General features: G+C 27.8%; 2 protein-coding genes across 8 annotated transcripts in view; one reads left to right on the top strand and one right to left on the bottom strand.

The window, feature by feature from the left end:
• LOC121117945 (unconventional myosin-Ia-like) overlaps positions 1-19384 on the top strand; it is a 30767-nt gene extending 11383 nt beyond the window's left edge. The window contains 18 exon segments of the mRNA XM_071890575.1: positions 6568-6701; positions 10411-10526; positions 10599-10845; positions 10904-10967; positions 11060-11073; positions 11137-11224; positions 11293-11429; positions 13782-13929; positions 13986-14810; positions 14874-15063; positions 15128-15229; positions 15231-15345; positions 15401-15637; positions 16081-16215; positions 16283-16389; positions 16490-16637; positions 17118-17270; positions 18858-19384. Of these exon segments, the coding sequence (XP_071746676.1) occupies positions 6568-6701; positions 10411-10526; positions 10599-10845; positions 10904-10967; positions 11060-11073; positions 11137-11224; positions 11293-11429; positions 13782-13929; positions 13986-14810; positions 14874-15063; positions 15128-15229; positions 15231-15345; positions 15401-15637; positions 16081-16215; positions 16283-16389; positions 16490-16637; positions 17118-17270; positions 18858-19205 (3308 nt within the window). The 3' untranslated portion in view covers positions 19206-19384.
• A 2998-nt stretch (positions 19385-22382) lies between these two features.
• LOC121117918 (uncharacterized) overlaps positions 22383-22807 on the bottom strand; it is an 87375-nt gene continuing 86950 nt past the window's right edge. For all 7 annotated transcript variants that reach the window (XM_040712448.1, XM_040712468.1, XM_040712454.1 and 4 more), the window contains one exon: positions 22383-22709. In XM_040712448.1, coding sequence (XP_040568382.1) covers positions 22599-22709 — 111 coding nt within the window. In that variant the 3' untranslated portion in view covers positions 22383-22598. The remainder of the gene's footprint in view (positions 22710-22807) is intronic.

Genomic DNA, 22807 nt, shown 5'->3' with positions numbered 1-22807 from the left:
TAGTATATGGTTTATCAGTCAAAAATATTGTAAACCTTAATAATAATAATAATTTCTGGAGCCTAAGATGTGCTTTAGAATTTACTGTTTTCCTTTTATATCGTTCCTCTTTTTTGTTCAGCGACTATCACTTCAATCAAGGTTAATTTTTGGATATGTTATATTTGATAAAATAGTGAAACTGAACATAATTGAGCATATCTTAGGCCCTTAGATTATCATGAACAAGGTGGATAATATTTTTTACCGATAAACCGAATACTCAAGAATATAACATTTACAACTTTTTACTCATATTTTAAACGGTAAAAATCCTCGATATCACCAATTTTGAACCTAAAATACCATTTTCTCCAAACTAAATTGGCATGAGAGGCCTGAAACTTTGCTTAAGATATTTTTTTTATTAACCAAAGCAGAAAAGGTTTTTTTTGTGGGGGGATCATCCAAGTGGGATGTTCTGAGGGGGAAAATGTCACAAGCAAAGCACCATTAATATATAAAAAAAAGATACTAATACTTTTATTTAAAAAAAAATAGAAATAATAATGAAAAAAGTGAAAAAAAATTTTATCTAAAAATATATACTTATTTGATATTAATTGATTGAATAGCAAATGGGCCATTAAATTTCTGAACAAAAATCTGTTAGAAAATGTTTTTATTTAGTTTCTGACACAGGGTAATTGAGGTAAAAAGGTTAAGAGCCACTTGTTTAGAAGTTGTTCTTGAAGTTTATATAAAACAACAAATGTTTTATATTCTTTTTAAACTGTTCTTATCTAGAAATAGTCAATATAAGTCGAAACAGATCGTTTAATAATAAATAGCTATTTTAGATAAATAAACAATCTGTCAAATGTTTTTTTACAGCTTTCCCCAAAAATGATTATTTTTCATGGAAAAAATGAAAAACAAAGTATGCTTACTTACTTTGTATTACAAAGTATTACTTACTGCGTATAGTGTTTAAGATCTTCATTCTATTTATATAAGTGTTAAGAAAAATAAATAATTTCTTATTAATTTATACATTTTTATTAAACATTTTTTAATTTGAGGTTCATTGGTTTCACAGTTTTAACATTTTTGTTATTCATGGGACAATATTTTAAAATCTATAATTTTATCTCGTATTTAAATAATAATTAAATGCTTTTTTTGCATACATACCTGGGTAATTGAATTAATACAAAAACCCTCTAGAACAAAAATCAGGAAAAGGAAATTTATTTTTCATATCATATCCTAAATCATAAAGCTAAATACAGCTTTTCAAAAAAAAAAAAAACCTGTTTCAAAGACATATTTTGGTCAATTATAGGTCTAATATTAAAAATTCTAGGATGCAGTGATAACCCATGAACCTTAACTATATTTTTAACCTTTATTTGATTTTTGAGAGTTAATTTGGCTCCGATATGATCTCTTTTAAATTAGAAAGCTATGAACTTTTCATTTTTTTATAGTGACGATAAATTTTGGCTACATTGAGTACAATTGAGAGTGTCTCTAAAGGATTAATTAGAATAATTTGTTGATGGAAGTTGACAATACTTTGTTGAAGAATACAAATGTAATCCAAAACCAATTTTGAGAAACAGTATTCGATGAATCACATATCTCTAATCCTTTAAAAAAGAGGGAGTGAGATGAATTGTCCTATACTTTTTTACCCTGTGCTTTTTACTCTATTATGAATCTAACTTATTTGTGGTTGCGTTATTTCTACATTTTTCATCATTTTAAGACATTTAACTCCTAAACAATTCTTCCCCTTTTTTTTACCTCAAAAATGTTTATTTTCTTATATTTATAACTTTTCTTAAAGTATTCATTATCTCCCTCATTTACTATCTAAAAATTTAAGAAAGACAGGAATGTATGTAATATATTTTTTTTATTTGTGTATGCATGTGTTACATCTTACATCAAAGAGATATATTCATTTCAAGGTTGCTTTTTATATCGCAGAATTTATGTCAGTATATAGCTATTATTAGATATGTAACCCTTCAACACAAAAGCAAGCTAGAATGAGTTATCTCAAAATTGAGTCTTGATTACATTTGTATTCTTTGACAAATGCTTATCGTCAATTTCTATGAACAAATTATTTTTATTCAACCTTTGGAAGCGCTTAAATTGCAGTTAAAGTATTAAAATTCATCGTCACAATAATGAAATTATATATTGATAGATTTACAATTTTGAAAGTCATATCGGAGTCAAATTTAGTCTCATAAATTAAATGAAGTATCTGAAGTATAGTTAACATTCTTGAATATATCATTTTATCCCAGAAATTTGAATAATAAATCTATAATTGACAGAAATATGTCTATTAAATATTGGGTTGTATATATGATGTATTAAAATAAATGGAGCATTTCTCCCTTTCCTGAGTATTGTTCATGATTATTTTTGTTTCAACTCAGTACAATGTAAGTAATGTGGAAATATGGAGCATACATATGTGAACCAATAACACAAAACAAGTTGAGATGATTTTTTCAGAAAGTTTCTTTGTATTTGTATTCTTAGATTAGATATCTTCCTTTCTATAAACAAGTTATTCAGATAAATCATTTGGAGACACTGCAAATTGTATTAAATGATTATAACATTTATCAATAACGAAAAAGATCCAATTAATTATGTGTATTTAAAAAATCATATACGAAAGACTTAAATATCAAATAAAGGCCGAAGACTAATGCTAAAAATCCCAGAAATTGGATTATTAAGCTCATTATTTATCAAGTAAGTAAATAAAATAGTAATGGAGCCTTTTTATTTGTGAAGTAAAAATATATATATTAGGAATTATTCCTTTCTTGGTTTTTCATTTTGGTTTTTTCTCATTATGTTGTAAGCTGTCAATTTTTTTACTTTTTATCGCTTATCATTGTTTTGGTTGAATCCGAATTACCTCTTGTTAAGTTGTAAACAATTCCTAACAATTATTGCTTAACTAATGCCATAGTAAGATTGATGAATTGGCTAACTACCAATTAATTTTGGGCCTTTAACCTACTCTTTTTTGTTGAAAAAAAAAAGTTGAAAATGCAATAAAACTGAATACTTTAACTTTGAACAGTATGTAAACAATGTTTAAGTTCAGATATTTAACTCTAAAATCGATTATTTCCAATATTAATTTATACACAAATTAAGAATTAAATTCAATTTGCTTAAGTATAATATGACTGGCCCGCATACTTTGTGGATTTAAAGGTAAATAATTGACCTTTAAAAATAGCATTCGAAATTAAAGTATTCACCTTAGTTGAGGTTTTTGTTACAACTTCTTTTGAAAATAGTAACTAATGTACTGTTATATCAAGCCCCATCGAATTACATATTAACTAAATATGTTAAATATGATACTTTTTCGTATCTCTTAACCTTTCCTCGAAAAAGAAAAGGAAGAAAGTTTTAAATTCTGTTAATAGTTTGCAGAGGTGGGGAACTGAGGACTTTCAAAATCAAGTACTTGATATTTGACACAGACTAAAAAACTAAAAGTCTCGTTTTAAGTTAGTAAGCTAAGACTTGATTAGAAGAATGTATTGTATTTGACTCCATTATGTAATAAGTTTTCCCACAATACCGTCACTTTTTCTAACAATAAGAGGTTTATACAAAGTACTCTTCACAGTACTCAGTACATTGGAACTGTAAATACTAGGAATGTATTTCCCATTATATTTTTTTTTCTCACAGTTGATTCCATTTTTTCAATATAATTTTTACTAAAGACTCAATGAAAATATTCAAATACTTTATATCCAACTTAGAATTGTAGTATAAGAACATTTTTCCACCTCTGGTAGATAGTTAATCATTCTATAGAGATTATTCATATTTGGGTGACACATTGAAATTTTCTCCCTTGGTTTTCTTATTTAAAAGCCATTGATAATAATCTCACATAGTTAAAAATGATGTCATTTGATAGCTGATGCTTTATGCTTTTGATAAAGGTATCTGGCTTCCATATAAAAGTTATTCAGGTTTATTGTCTTAATATACTAAAAACATTGAAAAAAAAATGAAGATAATTTGAATACTTCTTAAAAAAATAATAATAATACATTCATTCAGTTATTTTAATTTGAAATAATAACTTCACTTACATAATAAAAATATTGCGAAAGTATGTAAAGTACAATATTAGCTTCATACAGAAAATTCATATTTCTAGATAGAAATATATTATATTACATAATATTTCCTATTATGGACAATAAGTGACTTTTTAGCAATCTACATCTCTTTTTATTTTAACAAGTTGACTTATTAAGTCATTCTTAATGAATGTTAGTCATGTCAAAGTGGTATTTTAAACTTAAAATCTTAACAAGTATGTGCAGAGTAGGAATGTATCCATTTTTGAAAAGAAATACGGATTTTTGGAGCAATGCTCATAATGGGGCATGAACACCGTTTACTTATTACTAATGAATACTTGAACATAGTGGCGTCATATTTCGTTTGTTATTGTTTGCTATAAGTTTGCTTCTTATTTGTTTATTACAAAAAATTAGTACATCTACGCCATTTTGCGGACATTGATGTTTTTTAGTTTACTAATGATTAGCGATAAATATATGGATTTTTTTCTTTTTCTTCAAATAAACCTCTATGGAAAAGTGTTGCATTTATGCAATGCATGAAGTAGAAAAAGGCACTCACTCCATGGAATATCTGAGTTGGAAAAAAAAAATCACCCTTTTACCACCAAAGAAAAATTGTAGCAACGGCCCTGATGTAAAAGTTCCCTTATTGACCTTATGTATGTTACTCTTTACAAATAGTTGGCTAAACATGGAACGTGCGCTCTTTTTTTTCCTTCCTTCTTTTGACCAACTAAAGGCTATGTTTTCTATTTTTCTTATATTAGAAGAATAGTTATGAAATGAAGAAGGAAATTGAATCAAAATCTGAGTTCGATGATTTTACTTTCTAATACGTATACTTGTTCTTATATCGTTTTTCGTGATTCATTACTTATTTTTAGTGATAGTCTTTTGCAAAAATATAGCAGAAACTTAATTTGTATAACATATATTATTTATCTTATTTAATACGAATATTACCAATTTAAAAATAACCCGAAAGGAAATTCATTATTTGGTTAAAGTACGCGATTTATAGTTCTAAAATATATGACATTTTATTGATATATGTGGTCGATTGAGAGTAAAGTAATTTTAATTTTTAATTCAAATAACAGTTTTTGATTATAAAACAAGTTAGGTATTAAATAAATCACCAAGTGTTGATCAATTGCCGAATATTCACAAACGGCCATTCTTTAACAAATTGAATCAACTTTCCGTTATATTAGGTGAATCATAGTTTATATACAGAGTGAATACCATACATGTAGACTTAAGCCATACTGAATTGAGCTCAATCGCCTTTTATGACTTGTGACATCCTTTGAATAAAACTTGATTTTCTTGACTTGGACTACAGACTGGAGATGTTAATTGAAGAAAACATATATATCTTTAAAAAAATGTTTCTGAAACAATAATTGTGATTTGGAGGCTATAACTTAAGAGATACCTGTCACTCCAAGGTCATTACTTGAGACTTAGCTCCATGTCTGGTGGGTGCTATTTCTTTTTGAACATTTATGCGTATGGTATTAAGATAAAATTTCATATATTTGTGGTGAATGTCAGTAGTTTATAACTGGGAATGAGGAATTCTTCTCAAGGAAGGGAACTTGTACAGGCTTGTGACTACGGGGGAAGGTTTGAGGGGTCAGAAAAATGTTGCATTGACTAAAGTCTTGTCGTAAAACTTGTCGAAAAGACAACTTTTTGTCAAAAAAATGAATTTATAGATACTGTTAAAATTTGATTTTTTTGTCATAATTTGTTTTTTCAAAAGTTTGTCAAATTTATTATGTCAAAATTCTTAAAGATTTGTCAAAAAGTACCCCCAACCCTCCTTCCCCCAAGGAAATTCCTTGTAACAGTCCTGAATTTGGCATGTTCGGGGGAGGTCTAGTATTAAACGTCATCTTAATAGTGTGGGTCAATTTTTTGCAACTCAAAAATTAAAAATATTAGTCTTATGGCTTATATGTCATCCTATAAATCTAATATTAAATTTTAATACTTAAAAAGAGAGAAATTCAGACTCTCAAAATGATTTTTTCCGATACACTTCATTGTAAAAATTAGAAATCACTATTTTTAAATGGTAAAAAAAAAAATTGGCATTTTCTCCTTTATTTTTGTTCAAAATTTTTTTATATTGACGCACCACATATTAAAAAAAAAGATTTTTATTTTTTACCATAAAATTAATTCATAGTTATTTTCATAAAAAGTTTCATTTAATTTACGAAATAAAAATCCGAGTGTGCCCGTGGCTTCATGACAATTCTAAAATTTGATAATGGAGATAAATCGGTTAAAACTTTAATTTCTGCTTGATGAGTAGTAGATTAAATCAATGAAACTTAGTTATTTTAATTTATTATGTTTCACATTCATGCCAACTATCTATTTGACTTGCTGTTATGTATTGTTAACTTATTTTCAGATGAAGCCAATTGGTCTAATCCTCTACCCCCAAAAGTTGGTGTTTTAGATTTTGTAGATTTGGATCCAAATGATCTTAATGAAAATGGATTTTTAAAGAATTTACAAGTTCGATTTAAAAAGGGACAAATTTACGTAAGTAAAATTCATATTTTAAAATAATATCCTACAAGTTTTCTGTAAGATGAGAATGTGAGATGAAATTGCTGCAGACAAATAACTCTAAAAATAAATACATATATCAAGAAAATAGGACATAATTTTGTAAAATTTATCTCCATCTTCAACATCAAATGATCAAAAAAATAATGGGTCTAATGACGCCAGTTAGTAGATGAATATAGTGGAGTAGACAACTTTAAACTTATCATAATTCAAGAAACTGATGTTTTTCTATTGAAAAAACTTGTCGTAACTTTTCTTAGAGTTTCTTTACTTCTGCTTATTTCAATTTTTGAACACCAAAAACCTGTTATTTTGTTGGCTAGCGTCATTAGAACGAAGGATATTTCTTATTCTTACATATAAATAATCGAATAATGCCGAGTAAAAATAACTTAATTTAAAAGTACTATATTCAAATGTTCAAACCTAAAATTACGAGAAATCTTCATTTGTCCGACAGCAAATTAATTGATTAATATTTGACATATTTAATTTATTAACAATTAATTAACATAAAAGATAAGGAGTTACACAAAGGAATTTCACATTCTCATTACTATTTGAATTTGAACTTGTGTGTTTTTAACATATCGGATTCCAATTTTTTTATTCATTTATTTTTATTTTATTATATTTTTTAATATTAGTTTCTAATAAATACACTATTCTATTTAATGTTTGGCAATTTATGTCGCTTTTTTGCAAAAATTAGAATTAATTTTTTTATTACGATACCAATATTTTGGTAAAAGTATTTTCATACATTTTCAACTAAAAAATTAAAACAAAAACTATCGTAGAAATTTGATATATTTTTTTTTAATTTAGCATTTGCTTTGTACTAACGTTACATATTGTATCGAAAAATGAAGCAACTCACCTTATGGTCTAAAGATGATATATTGATTAATTTAAAAGAACACATCTATAAAAAAATCTGTAAAAAAAACTTCATCAAATGGGAGGTAAAGTGAAAAAAAAGACACGGAAAACAATAATTTTTGAATATAATTAAAGTAATAAGTATTATCAAGGTGAACACACTGAACACAAGTTATCAAAATATGTGATGAGTGCCGTAAAATGTATACACTTTATATGGAATGCCCTTGTACCGTTTTAAATGTATCATTACTCCGTTATTTGTTTCCGGAATTAAACTATACAAACATATTGGTATTGTGAGGGCACTCTACATATATAGAACTTCTCAGTCGTTATATATGCATAGTGATTGCTTTACTTATCTCACTAAATATCTAAAAAGATTGAAGTTTCACTTGGGTATTGTAATTTATCTTCTACTATGATAAGGGGTTGCTTAACAATAAAGTCTATAAAATAGGTCAACCAGCCAAATTAGTTAAAATATCTTACCTCTGCGATAATAATAAGTTACTATTAAATTATTTGAATAGTTATTAATAAATATAACTGAGATATAAATTAAAATGTTATAAATTGGAAAAATTCTACATTTCCATTTTTATATTTAGGTAGAAACTATTTTGACAATTACTATGTTGTTCATTTGCCAAAAAATGAAGTTAAATGTATTTCATTATAAATCCGTTAGAACACTATTGGTATTTTTTTTTAAATTCTGTAATTAGGCAATTAGGTAGATTCTATGAACTTACAGCATTGTTTCTAGTAATTGTGTATCATTTGAATGAATTAAGGTGATGCACTTATTGTTTGTCCATTTTGGGATTGAAAGTTTCACTATAAATTTTTGAAATATATTTGTTTAAAAAATATTTTAAAAACTTTATTGTCTTCATGTGAACGATTCCTAAATATATTGTTTGTTGATCAGGTTGAATGTATAAAATAAGTAAGAATCTTGATTTTCTAATCAGCTATATGTATATTGTTCATAAAAATATCCGGAGTAAAAACTTAAAAATGAGGAGTTATCCAGTCGGCAATTATTAAGCTTGGCAAATAGCCAGATACTGTTAAAAGATTGTTTAACTTTACACTCTATAAATAGATATTATGATATATAATATCAATGTAGGTATGTAACTATCTATGTAGGTTACAATATAAGTATATATAAGTTTGAGTTTAAAGGTTAAATCACTAGAAGTAGAAGCTATCTATATATCCCAAATACCTCTATAAATATGTTATACAGTAGATCCCTTTTTAGTGAAAGCATGGTGTCAGAGCAAAATTGTCATTTTAAGTGTGTTGTCAATACCATGTCCCTGTTTAAAGGTGTGCACACATTTTCAGTTGTCCTAAACATAAATATATTCCTATAAAATAATAATAATTTTAGTTGTTAGTGGATCAAAGCCTCCCTTTAAAGAAATTGACGCAGCTGTGAAGCAGCTTTTAAACAGCAAGCTAGACATCACTTTAACAGATCTTTCACCATAAAGTACAAAAAAATTATAATGGAAGTATGAAAAAAAAAATTAAAAAAATTCTAGTATAAACAAATAATAACAATTTCTTTAAATTCATCAAATGAAAAAAAAAAAAAAATGTTAAAAACCCTTCCCGATTCCATCGGTTTTAAAGAACATCACTAATATCAACCTTGAAAATAAACGGTCTCACCCAACATATACAATACCATGAAACTTTATCTTGATATTTTTGTTCGAACTGTGATTAAGGGGGTGGCGGCTTGGACACATACAATCGTATAACTACGTCTCTAGTGAAGTAGGAAATTAATACAGGTAACTGATTAAATTCAATAATAAATATACAATTGTAATCTCCAACATTGGCTACTCCCCCCTTAAAAATAAATTAATAGTAATAAATATAGATTTATGAAAAAAAAAAAAATCCAATAAATTGGAAATTATTAATGTTTTTTCCAGATAGTTAAAGTCAAGGTTTGACCCGTAGGTTGCAACTTGCATAAAAAAAAGTTTTATGAAAGTTTCTACATTTAAATAGTTTTTTAATATAAATGTATAAACAATATAGCCATAATAATTGTCTCTCTGAACTGAAAGACCTGAAATTAATTAGTATAGAGTCAATTTTCACCAACTTTGATACAATTTCTTGTTTGATAGCAGAAAAATATTCCCTGAAACTTAAAAACAGGTAATTCTACTTCAAACAATCAACGTTCAGAACAATAATAAGTGGTGTGAAAAGTAAATAATCACCAACTGACAAAAAAATAGAAAATTTATTAATATTTTGTGAAAATCAATTGTGTTTCCAATAAATATTCAAGTTTTACTTAATTATTTTTTTTTAAATTTACTCTTCTGAATTCTGCCCTTTAAAAATTGCAAATTCTTTAATGTCACTCTTTCATTGAAGAGCATTACATATAATTCCCTCTTAATTTTGACTTGTTTTTATTTATTTTACATGGATTATATGTAGGTATCTTTATCAAATCAACATGACCTCTATATGTACATATATGAAAATGTGAATATTTGTTTCTTCGTCATCACTTTTTTTATATGTATAAAAAATAATTATAAAAAAACAACTGAGCTTTGAATCTCTAGTTTCATTAAAATGTTTAGTCAACAACTTTAAATCGTTCTAATGATTTTATTTCGTACATATTATAGAAATTCGAAAGCATTCGTGCACAAAGTTTTTTCTTTTAATTACTTGTTTCTGTCTTATTTAAAATACATATATATTCGTATATATATTAACACGTCAGTATATGTATTTTCAGACAAATGTTGGCCCTGCTTTAATATCCATTAACCCATATAAAAAGCTGCCACTCTACACACCCGACGTGATTGATTCCTACAGAAGACAATGTCTATATCAATTACCACCGCACATGTGAATATAAAAATTCATAATTATGTATAAATATCCCGATTCAACTAATTCATAATAAATTACCCTAATTAGATATGCAATAACAGATCGTTCATGGCGTATTCTGAGGGATACTGGTGAAGATCAGTGTCTACTTCTATCTGGAGAAACGGGTTCTGGTAAGACGGAAGCTTCCAAACTTATATTGCAGTATTTAGCTGCCGCAACTGGTCATTCTCAAGAATTTCATGCCATTAAGTACAAACTCCTTCAAGCCAATCCAATTTTAGAGGCTTTTGGTAATGCTAGAACAAATTCCAATAATAACTCATCAAGATTTGTGAGTCAAAGACAATTAATTTTTGCATTTTTACTTTAATAATTCAATGTATACGTAGGGTAAATATATGGAAATTATATTCGATTTCAAAGGGGATCCGCTAGGTGGACATATTCATAATTGTAAGATTGTGTCATACTTATAATATTTATATATCAGTACTAATTGCTAAATCATTTAATTTACATGTTATTTTCAAAAAAACAAAAAAAAGATTTATTGGAAAAAGTAAGTTGCCTATTTTGGATTTTAATTGAATACATGTAGTGAATAACTTTTTCCTAATCATAGTTTCGTGTGACAACAGACTTTTCGAATGGTGAGCGAAATTTTCATATCTTCTATCAACTCCTTTCTGGAGCAGATATTCAAATGCTGAGTAAGTGACATATATAGATTCAAACTTCAATATTACCATAAATGTTTTTCTTTTGTTCAAATTTGCAGAAGATCTATTCTTACAACGAAGTATCGATGACTATGTTGTGCTTGTACCTCGAAATACAAACTCCACTACATCATCAGCTCATCATTTAGAAGTGATAAATGCTCAGGAAGATCGGAAAGATTTTTTCATTACTAAGGTAAGAGTCATTGTCATATAAGGTTAGTTTTAAATCTCTTGACTAAGAGATTGACGCGGCCACGTTGGATCGATTTAAAAAGAAATTGAACAATATATATATATATATATAAAAAAGGCATTAATAATTTTTTTAAAATGATATGGATATTTGCTCCAGACTCCATTCACACTAAAACCGGCACTGGGGGCCATCTAAGGGGTCTTCTATGAAGGGGGAGGCAAAGTTTTCTATTTTTTTCATTTGTTTTGAAAATTTATTTTATTGACATGCTTTTAGATAAGATGAAGATTGAATTAAAAGATTGAAAGATTGAATTAAAAAGATACTTTTTCTTAGAATTATCATCATTTTTAAAAAAAATCTGTTTTTTCTTTTTTCTGGTTATTACGACAACTGCTGTTTTTTAACTGATATCCAATTTTCCTTACTGGCCAATTAATTAGTTTATTACATAATAAAGTTCAAATTTTAAACAACGAAATAATAAAATGGGATCTACAAGAGATATCTTCCCCCCAGATTCCCCAGTCCTGAGGATTAAGGATTTTGCTTCGGGAGGTTAAATACTTTAAAAATTTTGTGTTGCAATTTATTTTAAAGAAAATACTTAACTTTAAGAAAAAAAAGAGGATACTTCAATTTTCTCCAATTAATTATTAAATATTTTTAATTTTGTACCACAACTGCTGTCTTTATGATTTCTTATTCTATTTCTGAGTGGCATATTTATGGGTTGGGAGGGTTATGGTGAGAGTAGTTAACTTTTAAACGAGCTTCATTTTCGAAGTGACGAATATTTTCATTACAGTTAAACAAAAAAAGAAAAACGATTTTGGTCATTATCATTGTTCAAATCTATTTTGTTAAGCCTTACCTTTCTTCTTACGAGTACTTTACCTTAAGCACGAACGATCGATAGAAAGTTTTAGGTAGCATAAAAAGTAAATAAAAGACACTTTGCTGGGGGTCGTTTATTTTTTTTTGTTTTTTTTACTCAGTCATATATGTATGTATATATTGATATTTAAATATTTTTCTTAACATGTTAAATTATATAATAAAAATTGATCAAACTTATGTTTCATATAAGGATTGGTTCTATGATGCAATAATATATATACAAAATGATTCAAGGTTAAATATTTTTACTCATTCAATTTTCTATGTATATAAAGTATATTAAGAAGTTTATTTAAAATTTAAAACTATAAATTATAAATTAAAATACAATAATAAAATAAATGTTATAGTCTATATTAATAAGAACTGTGTAGGGTACATTACCTCTCAATAACTACTATAATACTCCTAACTAATTATACAATACTTAATGCTCATGGATAAAATAAACTTATGTGGAAGTAAGAAACGTCCAAGGATATTAGTAATACTTTAAATGTACTTTATTTTTTGTTGACGGTATTATGATAGTTTTTGATAAGTAATAGTAATGGAGTATTTATCCTATGTATATCTATACAACAGTTTTTTTTGTACTAAAATTGACAAACTCACCACCCGGAAATTTGGTAAATTAGACTGCGACATATAAAAACTAGTTTATTAAAATTGGTAAAACATATTAGCTGGTTTAACATAAAAGAATACTTTTTTGGGGATAACGATAGATGGAGGTTTTGATTCTGTTCAAATGTCAATATTTTTCCATATTTTAGAAGCGACTATATGATAACTACCTTGTACTATTAATTTATTTAATGCAAAACCAAGCCGTGTTGTTTTAGCAATCCTATCTGCAATGCATTGTTGTATTCCTACAGTGAAGTTGTGACAATATTTCACTGACTATTAGCTGCAATTTTCTGCAGTCAATATCATTAGCTGCTAACAAATATTATACTTCAATAGCTACATGTAATAGTATACTACAAAAATTTTAGTTAACTGTATCATCTCTTAGTTCAAATAAATAGTTATATATCCTTAAAATATAAACTTTATTATACAATTCAAACCAGATAGCACCCTTTTAGCGCTGAATTGAAGATATTTTGTCAATAAAATGTAGTATCTGGTAAATCCATGTTTTATACTTGGTTTTTAAAATAAGCATAAATTATTAAAAAAAAACTGGCAAAAACTAGATGATGATAGCAAAACTTGAATATCCTATTATCATTTGTTTTATTAAATCCAGAATGAAAGAGTGGGCAGTTATAAATATAATCAACCCCTCTTTGTTGATAGGAATACCCCCAGGGAGGCCGGTGCAGTCCAAAATATATTATTTTTTAAAACATTTATCAACTTTGGTCTCGGTCAATATTTGATTTGGAGCCATAAGTATTATAAGATAAATGCAATTTTAATTTTTTTTAATTCTTTCAGAAAGCAATGGAAGATATTGGACTTACATCTGATGAGATATTCGATATTTTTTCGATTATATCTGCTATTTTAAAGCTGGGAAATCTACAATTTCTTCCTGATACAAATATGGATGGAACAGAAGGCTGTTCAATAGCTAATGATTATGGTGAATTGTTTTTTATTTAATTAATTAATTAAATTAACAATATCATTTTTTTACAGAGTTGTATGATGTTTGCGAACTTCTCTGCGGAGAGTTCTCTATCCTTCAAAATGGATTTTTGACTCGGAGTATTGTCTCTAAGGAGGAAAGTCTAGTTACCGATCTCAGTGCTTCAGAGGCAGCTAATTCTCGCGATACTCTTGTTCGAGCTATGTATGCACGCCTTTTTACATGGATAGTAAATCGAATTAACGATTCCTTTAAAGTACGAGCATCACGACGCTATCGCAATTTAGGAATCCTTGATTTGTATGGATTTGAGACACTTAATGTTAATGGATTTGAACAACTTATTATTAACTTTGCCAATGAGAAGCTGCATCAAATTGTGTTAGATAGAACTTTAATTAAGGAGCAAGAAGAAAATATTTCTGAGGGCATTGAATGGCAGGAAATCACATTTTTTTCTAATAGCCCCATTGTTTCTCTCATAGAACGAAATGGAAAAGGAATCCTTTCAACTCTAGACGAAATTTGCCATCAAAGTCTTATGGATATACATTCTCCCTTATTCGAAACATTTTTAGAAATGGATAATCATTTCCTGAATATATTGAATAATGAACCATTCAAGTCTCATCCTCATTTAGAAACACACGAACCAGAGAGACGTAGAAAAAAAGATGAGAAAGACAATTCCCACAAAGAAAATGCTCAGAAAATTCAAATACCGTCCCATTGTTTTCGAATAAAACACTTTGCAGGAACTGTCACCTATGATGTACGAAATTTCTCATCTCATAACGCAGATTCATTACATAGAGACTTGTCTATTGCTATGTATGAATGTGATCATTCTCTTTTGAAAATTCTATTTCCTGAGGGTGAGTATTACGATGATACAAGGAATTCATTGAATCCTCTTATAACAATGGTTGTCCTTCTAGGTAATCCTAAACGCACTACAAGGCGTCGACCTGCTTCTGCTGGGACACAGTTTAAAATTTCTCTCGGTGCTCTTTTAACCAGCATTGGCACTAAGTCCGCACATTTTATTCGTTGTATTAAACCAAATGAAGATAAAAATAGTAAAATGTTTGAGCTATCTATTGTTCAACATCAAATACGCTATTTATGGTAAGCATAGCATTTGAGATTTTATCACTCTAATTATGATGTTGTTTAAAAAAAACCAAAATAGCCTGATTGAAATGATGATGTTATATCGGAATGGGTATAGCTATCGACAAGACTATCAGAAATTTTTAGATCGATATAAACTGCTGTCGATTCATACATGGCCTTTTTTGGAACGGTTCGTTTGTTGACGGAGTTACGTATCTTCTTAGAGAGCTTCCAATTTCTGCGAATGATTATTCGTTTGGCAGGACCAAAATATTTATTCGCAGTCTCAATACGGTATATAAAATATAATTTTCTTAAGTATTTTAAAGATCCTTATTTCGAACCATAGGTTGAAATATTAGAGGAGCTTCGAAAGGAGAGGTTAGATGAGTTGTGTATCCTAATTCAAAAGACTTGGAGAGGCCACAAGGATCGTCAAAAGTGGAATCGCGTTCGAAATGCACAGATTATTATTTCAAATTTTTGGAGACGATGGAAAAACAAATCTCATATTGTTGAACTAAAACAAAGAAGGAGGGAAGAGTGGGCTTCCATTGTTGTTCAACGAACATTTAAGTCATGGCAGGTATGAATGATAATGAGTAAATTTGCATAAAATATGACAGATCAAGTGCGAACTTTTTTGTTATTTGCAAACAGAACAAGGTTATTTCCTTTCCCAAAGCATTAATCATAATTCTTAAATTATTCAAGTGAAAACATTGAAGTATAAAGTGTAAGTCCTAGATAGACAAAGAGAAGAATTGAGGATTGACATCGGAGTAATTACTGCGTATGTCCTTGATAGATACGGAGTGTGATTTGTGTTTATTTTCTTACAGCTGATGAAATAAAACACAATGATAGCAAAAGCTCCTCTTCTCCCTAACATTCTTCTAATAGTCAGGACTACCAAATTCATTTTATTTTATTTTTGCATACTGGCAATTCATATTTTATACAACTCTAGCAATGAGTAAATCCCATGTTTATCCCATTTAAATGTTATTTGAATTATTTATCTTACAGCGGCGACGATTTCTCCTAGCTTTAGCGCATAATCTACCTTCAGAAAGTCCATTAGCTAAAGAGTGGCCACATTCCCCCTTTAGGTTTCTCAAAGAATCAAACACACTCATACGGCGACTATATCATAAGTGGCGGGTACTATCCTCAAATTTTATAGCTAGGTCTAATTTTTATTTAACTGATTTGTCTTCCATCTAAATAGTGCTATAGATATCGTCTACGATTTGATCAAATTGCTCGTAATAGAATGAGAGAAAAAGTTACTGCCAGTATTATTTTCAAAGACCGGAAGGCCTCATACTACAGAAGGTATATAAAACAGAGTTATTACACAAAAGAAATTAGACCAAAATCATTTTCAATCTTCAATTTGACATTTTTCAAATATAATAAATATACTACATTTTAGTATAAAACGTTCATTTCATGGAGATTATATTGGTCTTCGTCAAAATCCAACTTGGAGAGATGCATTATCACGAAATTCACTTCAAAAAGTGGATAAATATGTCGTATTTGCTGACATCGTTAATAAAATTCACAGAAGTAATGGGAAGGTCCGAAAGGAGTGCTCTTTTTTTTTTTTCTTTTTGCTTTGTGTGTGATCCATTTCTCTAGTGTGTTGTTTGATACTCATTTAAACAAATTTTAAAGCAGAATTTTTACAAAACCCCTCATAATAAATTATCAACTACTAACAATTTATTTATAGTATTAATCATCCATTTCTTGGTGATTATGTTCGATTGCGTCAAAATCCCCAATGGAAGAAGATATGCACTGAGACTAATGATCAATACGTCGTATTTGCTGATATAATAAACAAAATAACACGCTCCAACGCTAAGGTTTGATAAACTAACATGCTTTATTCAGGGATGGGTCTTACCATTTGTATAATTTTTTATTTGTTTCAAGTATTTTGATAATCTTTTTCAAATATTCTTCCCCCCTAATTTGATATAAATTACTTAACATTATATATATATATACATTTTTATATGAAGATAATTCTTATCAAACCTTGCTTTTTTTAGTTTGTGCCTATTCTTTTTGTCATTTCGACAAGTTCTATGTTGATAATGGACCAAAGAACAATGCAAATAAAGTATAGAGTCCCTGCATCAGAAATTTACAAGCTCTCCCTTAGTCCTTATCACGATGATATTGCCATCTTCCATGTTAGAGCGGTAAGAAGTGATTCATTACATCATTAGTATACAAACTACTTTGATAAAATAAACTGGTATTACCTAATCCCAAATTCAATCCTCATTCGATTCTCAATTTTTTTAAATGTCCGTACACATTCCCACAACGTATTTTGACAATGTCAAGTATTATGCATTGTTACTTTGGAATGACGTATTTTAGTAAGTCTCCAATTTTCTACTGTTGAAAAAAAAAATGGAAAGGAGAAATCAATTTAGTTGAAAGTTCTATAAAAACTATTGAAAGATTGTTTATTCTTCTATAATTACGTAGCGAAGAACTTCCAATCTTTCTAAAATTTTGAAAGACTTTTCCCTTAAATTGATTTTTTCTTTCAAGTTTTTTTTTCAATAATTAAATTCGCAAAGCACACTAAAATACTTCTACAACTTTATTCGTCGAAATCAAGCTAACAATGTAAAATAAAAAATAAATTTTAAAATATAATGAGAATTTAATTCGTAATAAGAAAACAACATTTTCTTTTATATTAAGCCTTATATAAAGAGATATAAAAATTGTCAATTATACGCTGAACATTTATTTAAAAAAAGTATCTAATGATGGTATGATTCAACAAAATACCCAATGCCGATTTTGATGCAATTCTAGCAAAAATTCCCGATGCTGATACCTATTCCGATTCTTTAATATTTTAAATAATTGTTAAAAAATACTATTTTGCTATCAGAGGTGTCCACAGGACTATGTTTGGGGGGTAGAAATTAGATTCAGAATTGTTTTGAAAAAAAAATTGAAAAATTAAATTTCAAATATTCAATTTTGTTTATTACAAACAAACAATTTGTTTTGGAAAAAGATTCAAATATTCAATTTTCTAGTAATAAAATAAGAATTCCTTGATTTTTTTGGAAGGTGGCTATTTTTTTCATAATTTAGGAAAGTAATAAAACAGTAATTAAAAAATTAAGAAGAGGAATCGCAAATTAAACATTATTTTCCCAATTCCAGAAAAAGCACCCAATTCTGTGATTCTGATTAATCGTCCCATCACTAAAAAAAAGAGTGCATACTGATTACTGGTAATTTATAAGATAAGCATTCTCTTATAAATTAGTCCTCCATGTTTTAAAAATTCAAACGTTATTACCAGGTAAGGAGCACTATAGTTATATCAAAAGCAATGTAAAAAAGTGGGAATATGCATTTGTTATCTTGTGGATATTTCCTTGACTATATGAAAACTTTCCCTTCCCAAGATGAGTATGGAATTTTTTCTTCCCTTCGCAGAATTCTTTCTTTAAATTGAATTAACTAGTTGTGAATTCATGGGGGTTGTGTAGTTAGTCGTAGAGCAATATAATCAATGCCTCCTAGTCAACAAAAAAGTAAATTTGGGAAAAGTTTACGCGTTCATTTTTTGGCCATTGCCTAATTGTACGTTTATATTGACGTAATAGCAGATATGGGGCCATATTTTTTATGAAATCTCTTAGGCGTTTTTTTTTTTACACTTACCGGGATTCTTTCAATTTTCATGTCAATAGAGTTACATTTCAACATATATATATATATATTTATGCTCTACATATTTTGTTTTTTAGTCTAGTCCAATGCGTGAGATGCGCAGTCAAGCTCATATCCCTGGCTGTCTGTCGTCAGAAACCATGAAACGTAAAGGAGACTTTGTACTTCAAACTGGTCATGTGATTGAAATAGTAACAAAACTTTTCCTTGTCGTACAAAATGCAACGGGGAAACCTCCGAGCATTAACATTGAAACTGAGTTCGAAGCAAATTTTGGAACAGATAGTGTCGTATTTGACTTCAAAGCAAATAAAGATACGACTGATGGACATCACACTCATCACCATGGCCATCAACACAGTCATCATCATCCACAGCATGTCAAATTAGTCAAAAGAAAAAACAAAATGGAAGTCATATTTTGAAAAGAAAAATATCTCATTGAGGAAAAAGAAAGACGCTAAATAAACTTATAAATAAATGAGAACAGTTCTACAACAAGACAGTTTCTTAGTTATACTTAGTACTAATAGATATTTGAAAGTATAAATCACTCACACGAATAAGGAAAAATATACCAATCATTAGAAAAATGAATAATAAATTATACAGTTCTTATTTTTAACAAAAATTCAATTCAATTTTTCTAAGTACTCTCCTCTTTCATTACATATTTTATTAAAAACCACACATAAACTCTTATCTGTGATCCGCTCCCAAAATATTTCTTTACTATATACATATTTCTTCACTTGTAATAAAATGTAATTAGTAATTACTTAAATTTCAATCCAATATTAAATTATGTACTGAATATTATTTGGCTTCAATATATATATATATATAAAGTATCTGTCTAAAATTGAAGCTTGTTCATCCAACCCTTGTAAAGTTTTATTTATATACAGATATGTACTCTGAATTCAGTTACTTTTTTAAATAGCAAAAAAAGAAGATCGTAATCTTATTCATTAGGATATTTAAAAAATAATTATAAGAAAATTATATATATATATTATACATACATATAAATCTACATTTTATTTGCGCATGTCAAAATATATTCATATATTTATTATTTAAATACATAAAAATAAAAATTGTACATTTATTTTAGAAACATGACAATAGAAAATGTATTCAGTGTCAGGAGAGCTCACCTTTTGAACATTTGCTTAAGAAAAATGGAAAAAAATTGTATACTTAAATACAAGTTTGAGAAATGTTTTCCTACAAGAGTCAGTACTGAATCAAAGAATTGATCTTCTTCATTATCTTTTAATTAAATATAATTTGTCAAATGTTCCTTAGAACATAATTTTTTCCCCCATCTATATCCCACTCCAATCCATGACACTAGATCTGACTGTATCTACTAAGAACACATTAATAAGAGGCAATAAATACCTCTGATTTAAATAAAAGGCCTGTCTTAAGTTAAAACAAATTTCGAATAACAGTTTTTGGTAGAAAATAATATTTTATCTTTTTGAAGACATTTTTACAGAAAAAAAAATTTAATATTGATATATTACCGATATTGGGGGTGGAATAAAGGTTGGTAACAACTTCTATTATATCTCTACAGTGTATACGCAATTGATGTTAATAATTTTCGTGTTTCCAAAATTGAATTTATCATTGTACATTTTACTTTACAAACAAAGCACATTTATAATCACAAAACTTCTATATTTTGAAAGGTAGAATTGTTAAGTTTTGATGATTATAATTTACCTTGTATTTATAAAAAAATTGTCCATAGACATATTATGTATACATAAAAAAAAAGTTGATAGATGTGGTACCCCATCTGATTGGGCTGTAGATATATGTATATTATTTCCTTTTTTGTAATTACATTTTTAGAGAAAGTTCCACTAACATTAGCAATTTCAGACTTAAACATTTTCAGGTAACATCTTAAAGAATAGAAAACCTTGACAATCTCGGGAATGTTTTAGATTTAATAAAGCCAACATGTGTTGAATTGAAATAAAGCGTTCTCAGCAGCGGGTGTGTACTTCCACACAAAATGGAAATCCCATCTATCTCACCACCAACACCATCTCAAATACCACTAATTCACATTTAATTAGTCATTCTCAAATATAATTACCTTTTTGATTTTTAAGACTTTTTTATTAGTTATGGATATGTATAGTTGGAAAAACAATTAATATCTTTATTTTCAACAATTGAAGATTAAGTACATCCAACATTGAATCAATATAATTGATTATTTTCCTCTTATTTCCCCATTAAATGAATACTGATATATTTTTAATGTTAATATTAGAAAATAATCAATATTTTTTACCCTCTAATATAATCATTTTATAGTATTTATAGTAATATTATGATTAGTTCGTGGTCTTGTGTAATTTATTTATATATGTTTGTAATTACATACATAGAATTAACTTTAGATAGCTGCATTTCATTTACCGTTAGGCTGTTTGATATACTGTAACAGTAGGGTCTAGAATGAATTAATTTTAGAGATCCTTAAATTAAGCACCAAATTTAATTAAAATAAAGATCATCCGGCCATGACGTAATGACACAATATTTCTGAACTAGAAAACTTCCTTTTTATAAAACCAGGGAATACTATATACATTATAAACTCTTTTTATTCTTTGTTTTTTTACCATTTTTTTTAGTCTAATTTGGCTTAACTGTTATGAAATGAAAGATGGAATAGAATAAAATCAATCGTGTAATGAATATATTAAAGAATTAAAATAATTTGTTTTATTAATAAATTATTATATAGATGACATTAAATGAATAGATAAATTAAAAACTATTTTAACTTCTTGGAACATTGATTACATGTTTTTTTTCATTTAATTCTCTCTTTAATTTCATAATTATTCTGTTCTAAAAACTGGCCCCGTTTTATGGTCCATTTTAAGCTTTTTTTAAAGAAATGTTGAGCTCGTATAATATACATTTTTGTAAAACATGATCAATTACAAATTTTGAAAAAGTTTTAGAGGTTGCTCAACGAAATTGAAGCTTTAAAAAAAATTGACTTTTTTTTTTTAATTGTGTTTTCTTTAACAATTATCTTCCAAACACTGGCATGTTTTATTTATTTTTTGTCATAATTTAATTTTCATTATATTAAAAAAATCTTCTTTATATAAAAAATGTTAACACTATTTTATTCTTAAATGATAATCTTTGATTCAAAACGAAATATGAGTGAAAATAAACATTAAATTAAAGGAGTCATAACATAAAATAAATAATGTCTAGGTGTGTTTGGAAGATATGTGAAGAAGAAACGTCAATTTGAAAACTTAAAGGCCGTTGAGCTACCTCCAAAACTATTCCAAAATTTGTTAGTGATGATGTGATACCAAACAACTTAGAAATTGACTAGTCTAATGTAATTCCTTGATAAAACAAAGAATGAATAAAAATTGTCTTTAATATCATCATCAAATTTCTAAATTAGTGCATGCAAGGGCTTCCAATCTATCACCCCGAACCAAACTCCTAGGTACGCTTGTAAGTCCTGAGCCTAAGTTAAGCCTGTAAGAAACCCGTAAGCTGTTTCTGTTCCAAGGAATTTACTATGTACTCTTTGATTTGGTTACATATTATATTATCTTTATTATAATCGTTATTATGGGTTACTAATTACATTTAGTTTACAGTTAAGTACACACATGAACAAAAATCATTCATGAAATTGAAGAGTCAAGCACCAAGGAGAAAAATAAGATATTCTCATCATTTGAAGAGAATAACTCAATAGAACTATAGTACAGTTATAATGATATGATATTTGATACTTCTGTTTTCTAATCTTCTAACTCTTCCATTCTACATCGAACAGCCATTTCGGCAACCTCCAGGCTTGGTCCATCTAATTCTTTGATCAAACAAAGAACGGCCGACAGTATATTTGAATTCTGAAACATAAATAAATTAAATACATCAGTTTCAGCTATTCAGGGACGTCAGAATCAATTCATAAAAATGAGGCTTAGAATTTTTTGACATTATAAGC

Source organism: Lepeophtheirus salmonis, chromosome 1, assembly GCF_016086655.4.
Source record: "Lepeophtheirus salmonis chromosome 1, UVic_Lsal_1.4, whole genome shotgun sequence".
NCBI lineage: Eukaryota > Metazoa > Arthropoda > Copepoda > Siphonostomatoida > Caligidae > Lepeophtheirus > Lepeophtheirus salmonis.
This window is presented reverse-complemented; position numbering and strand designations above follow the sequence as displayed.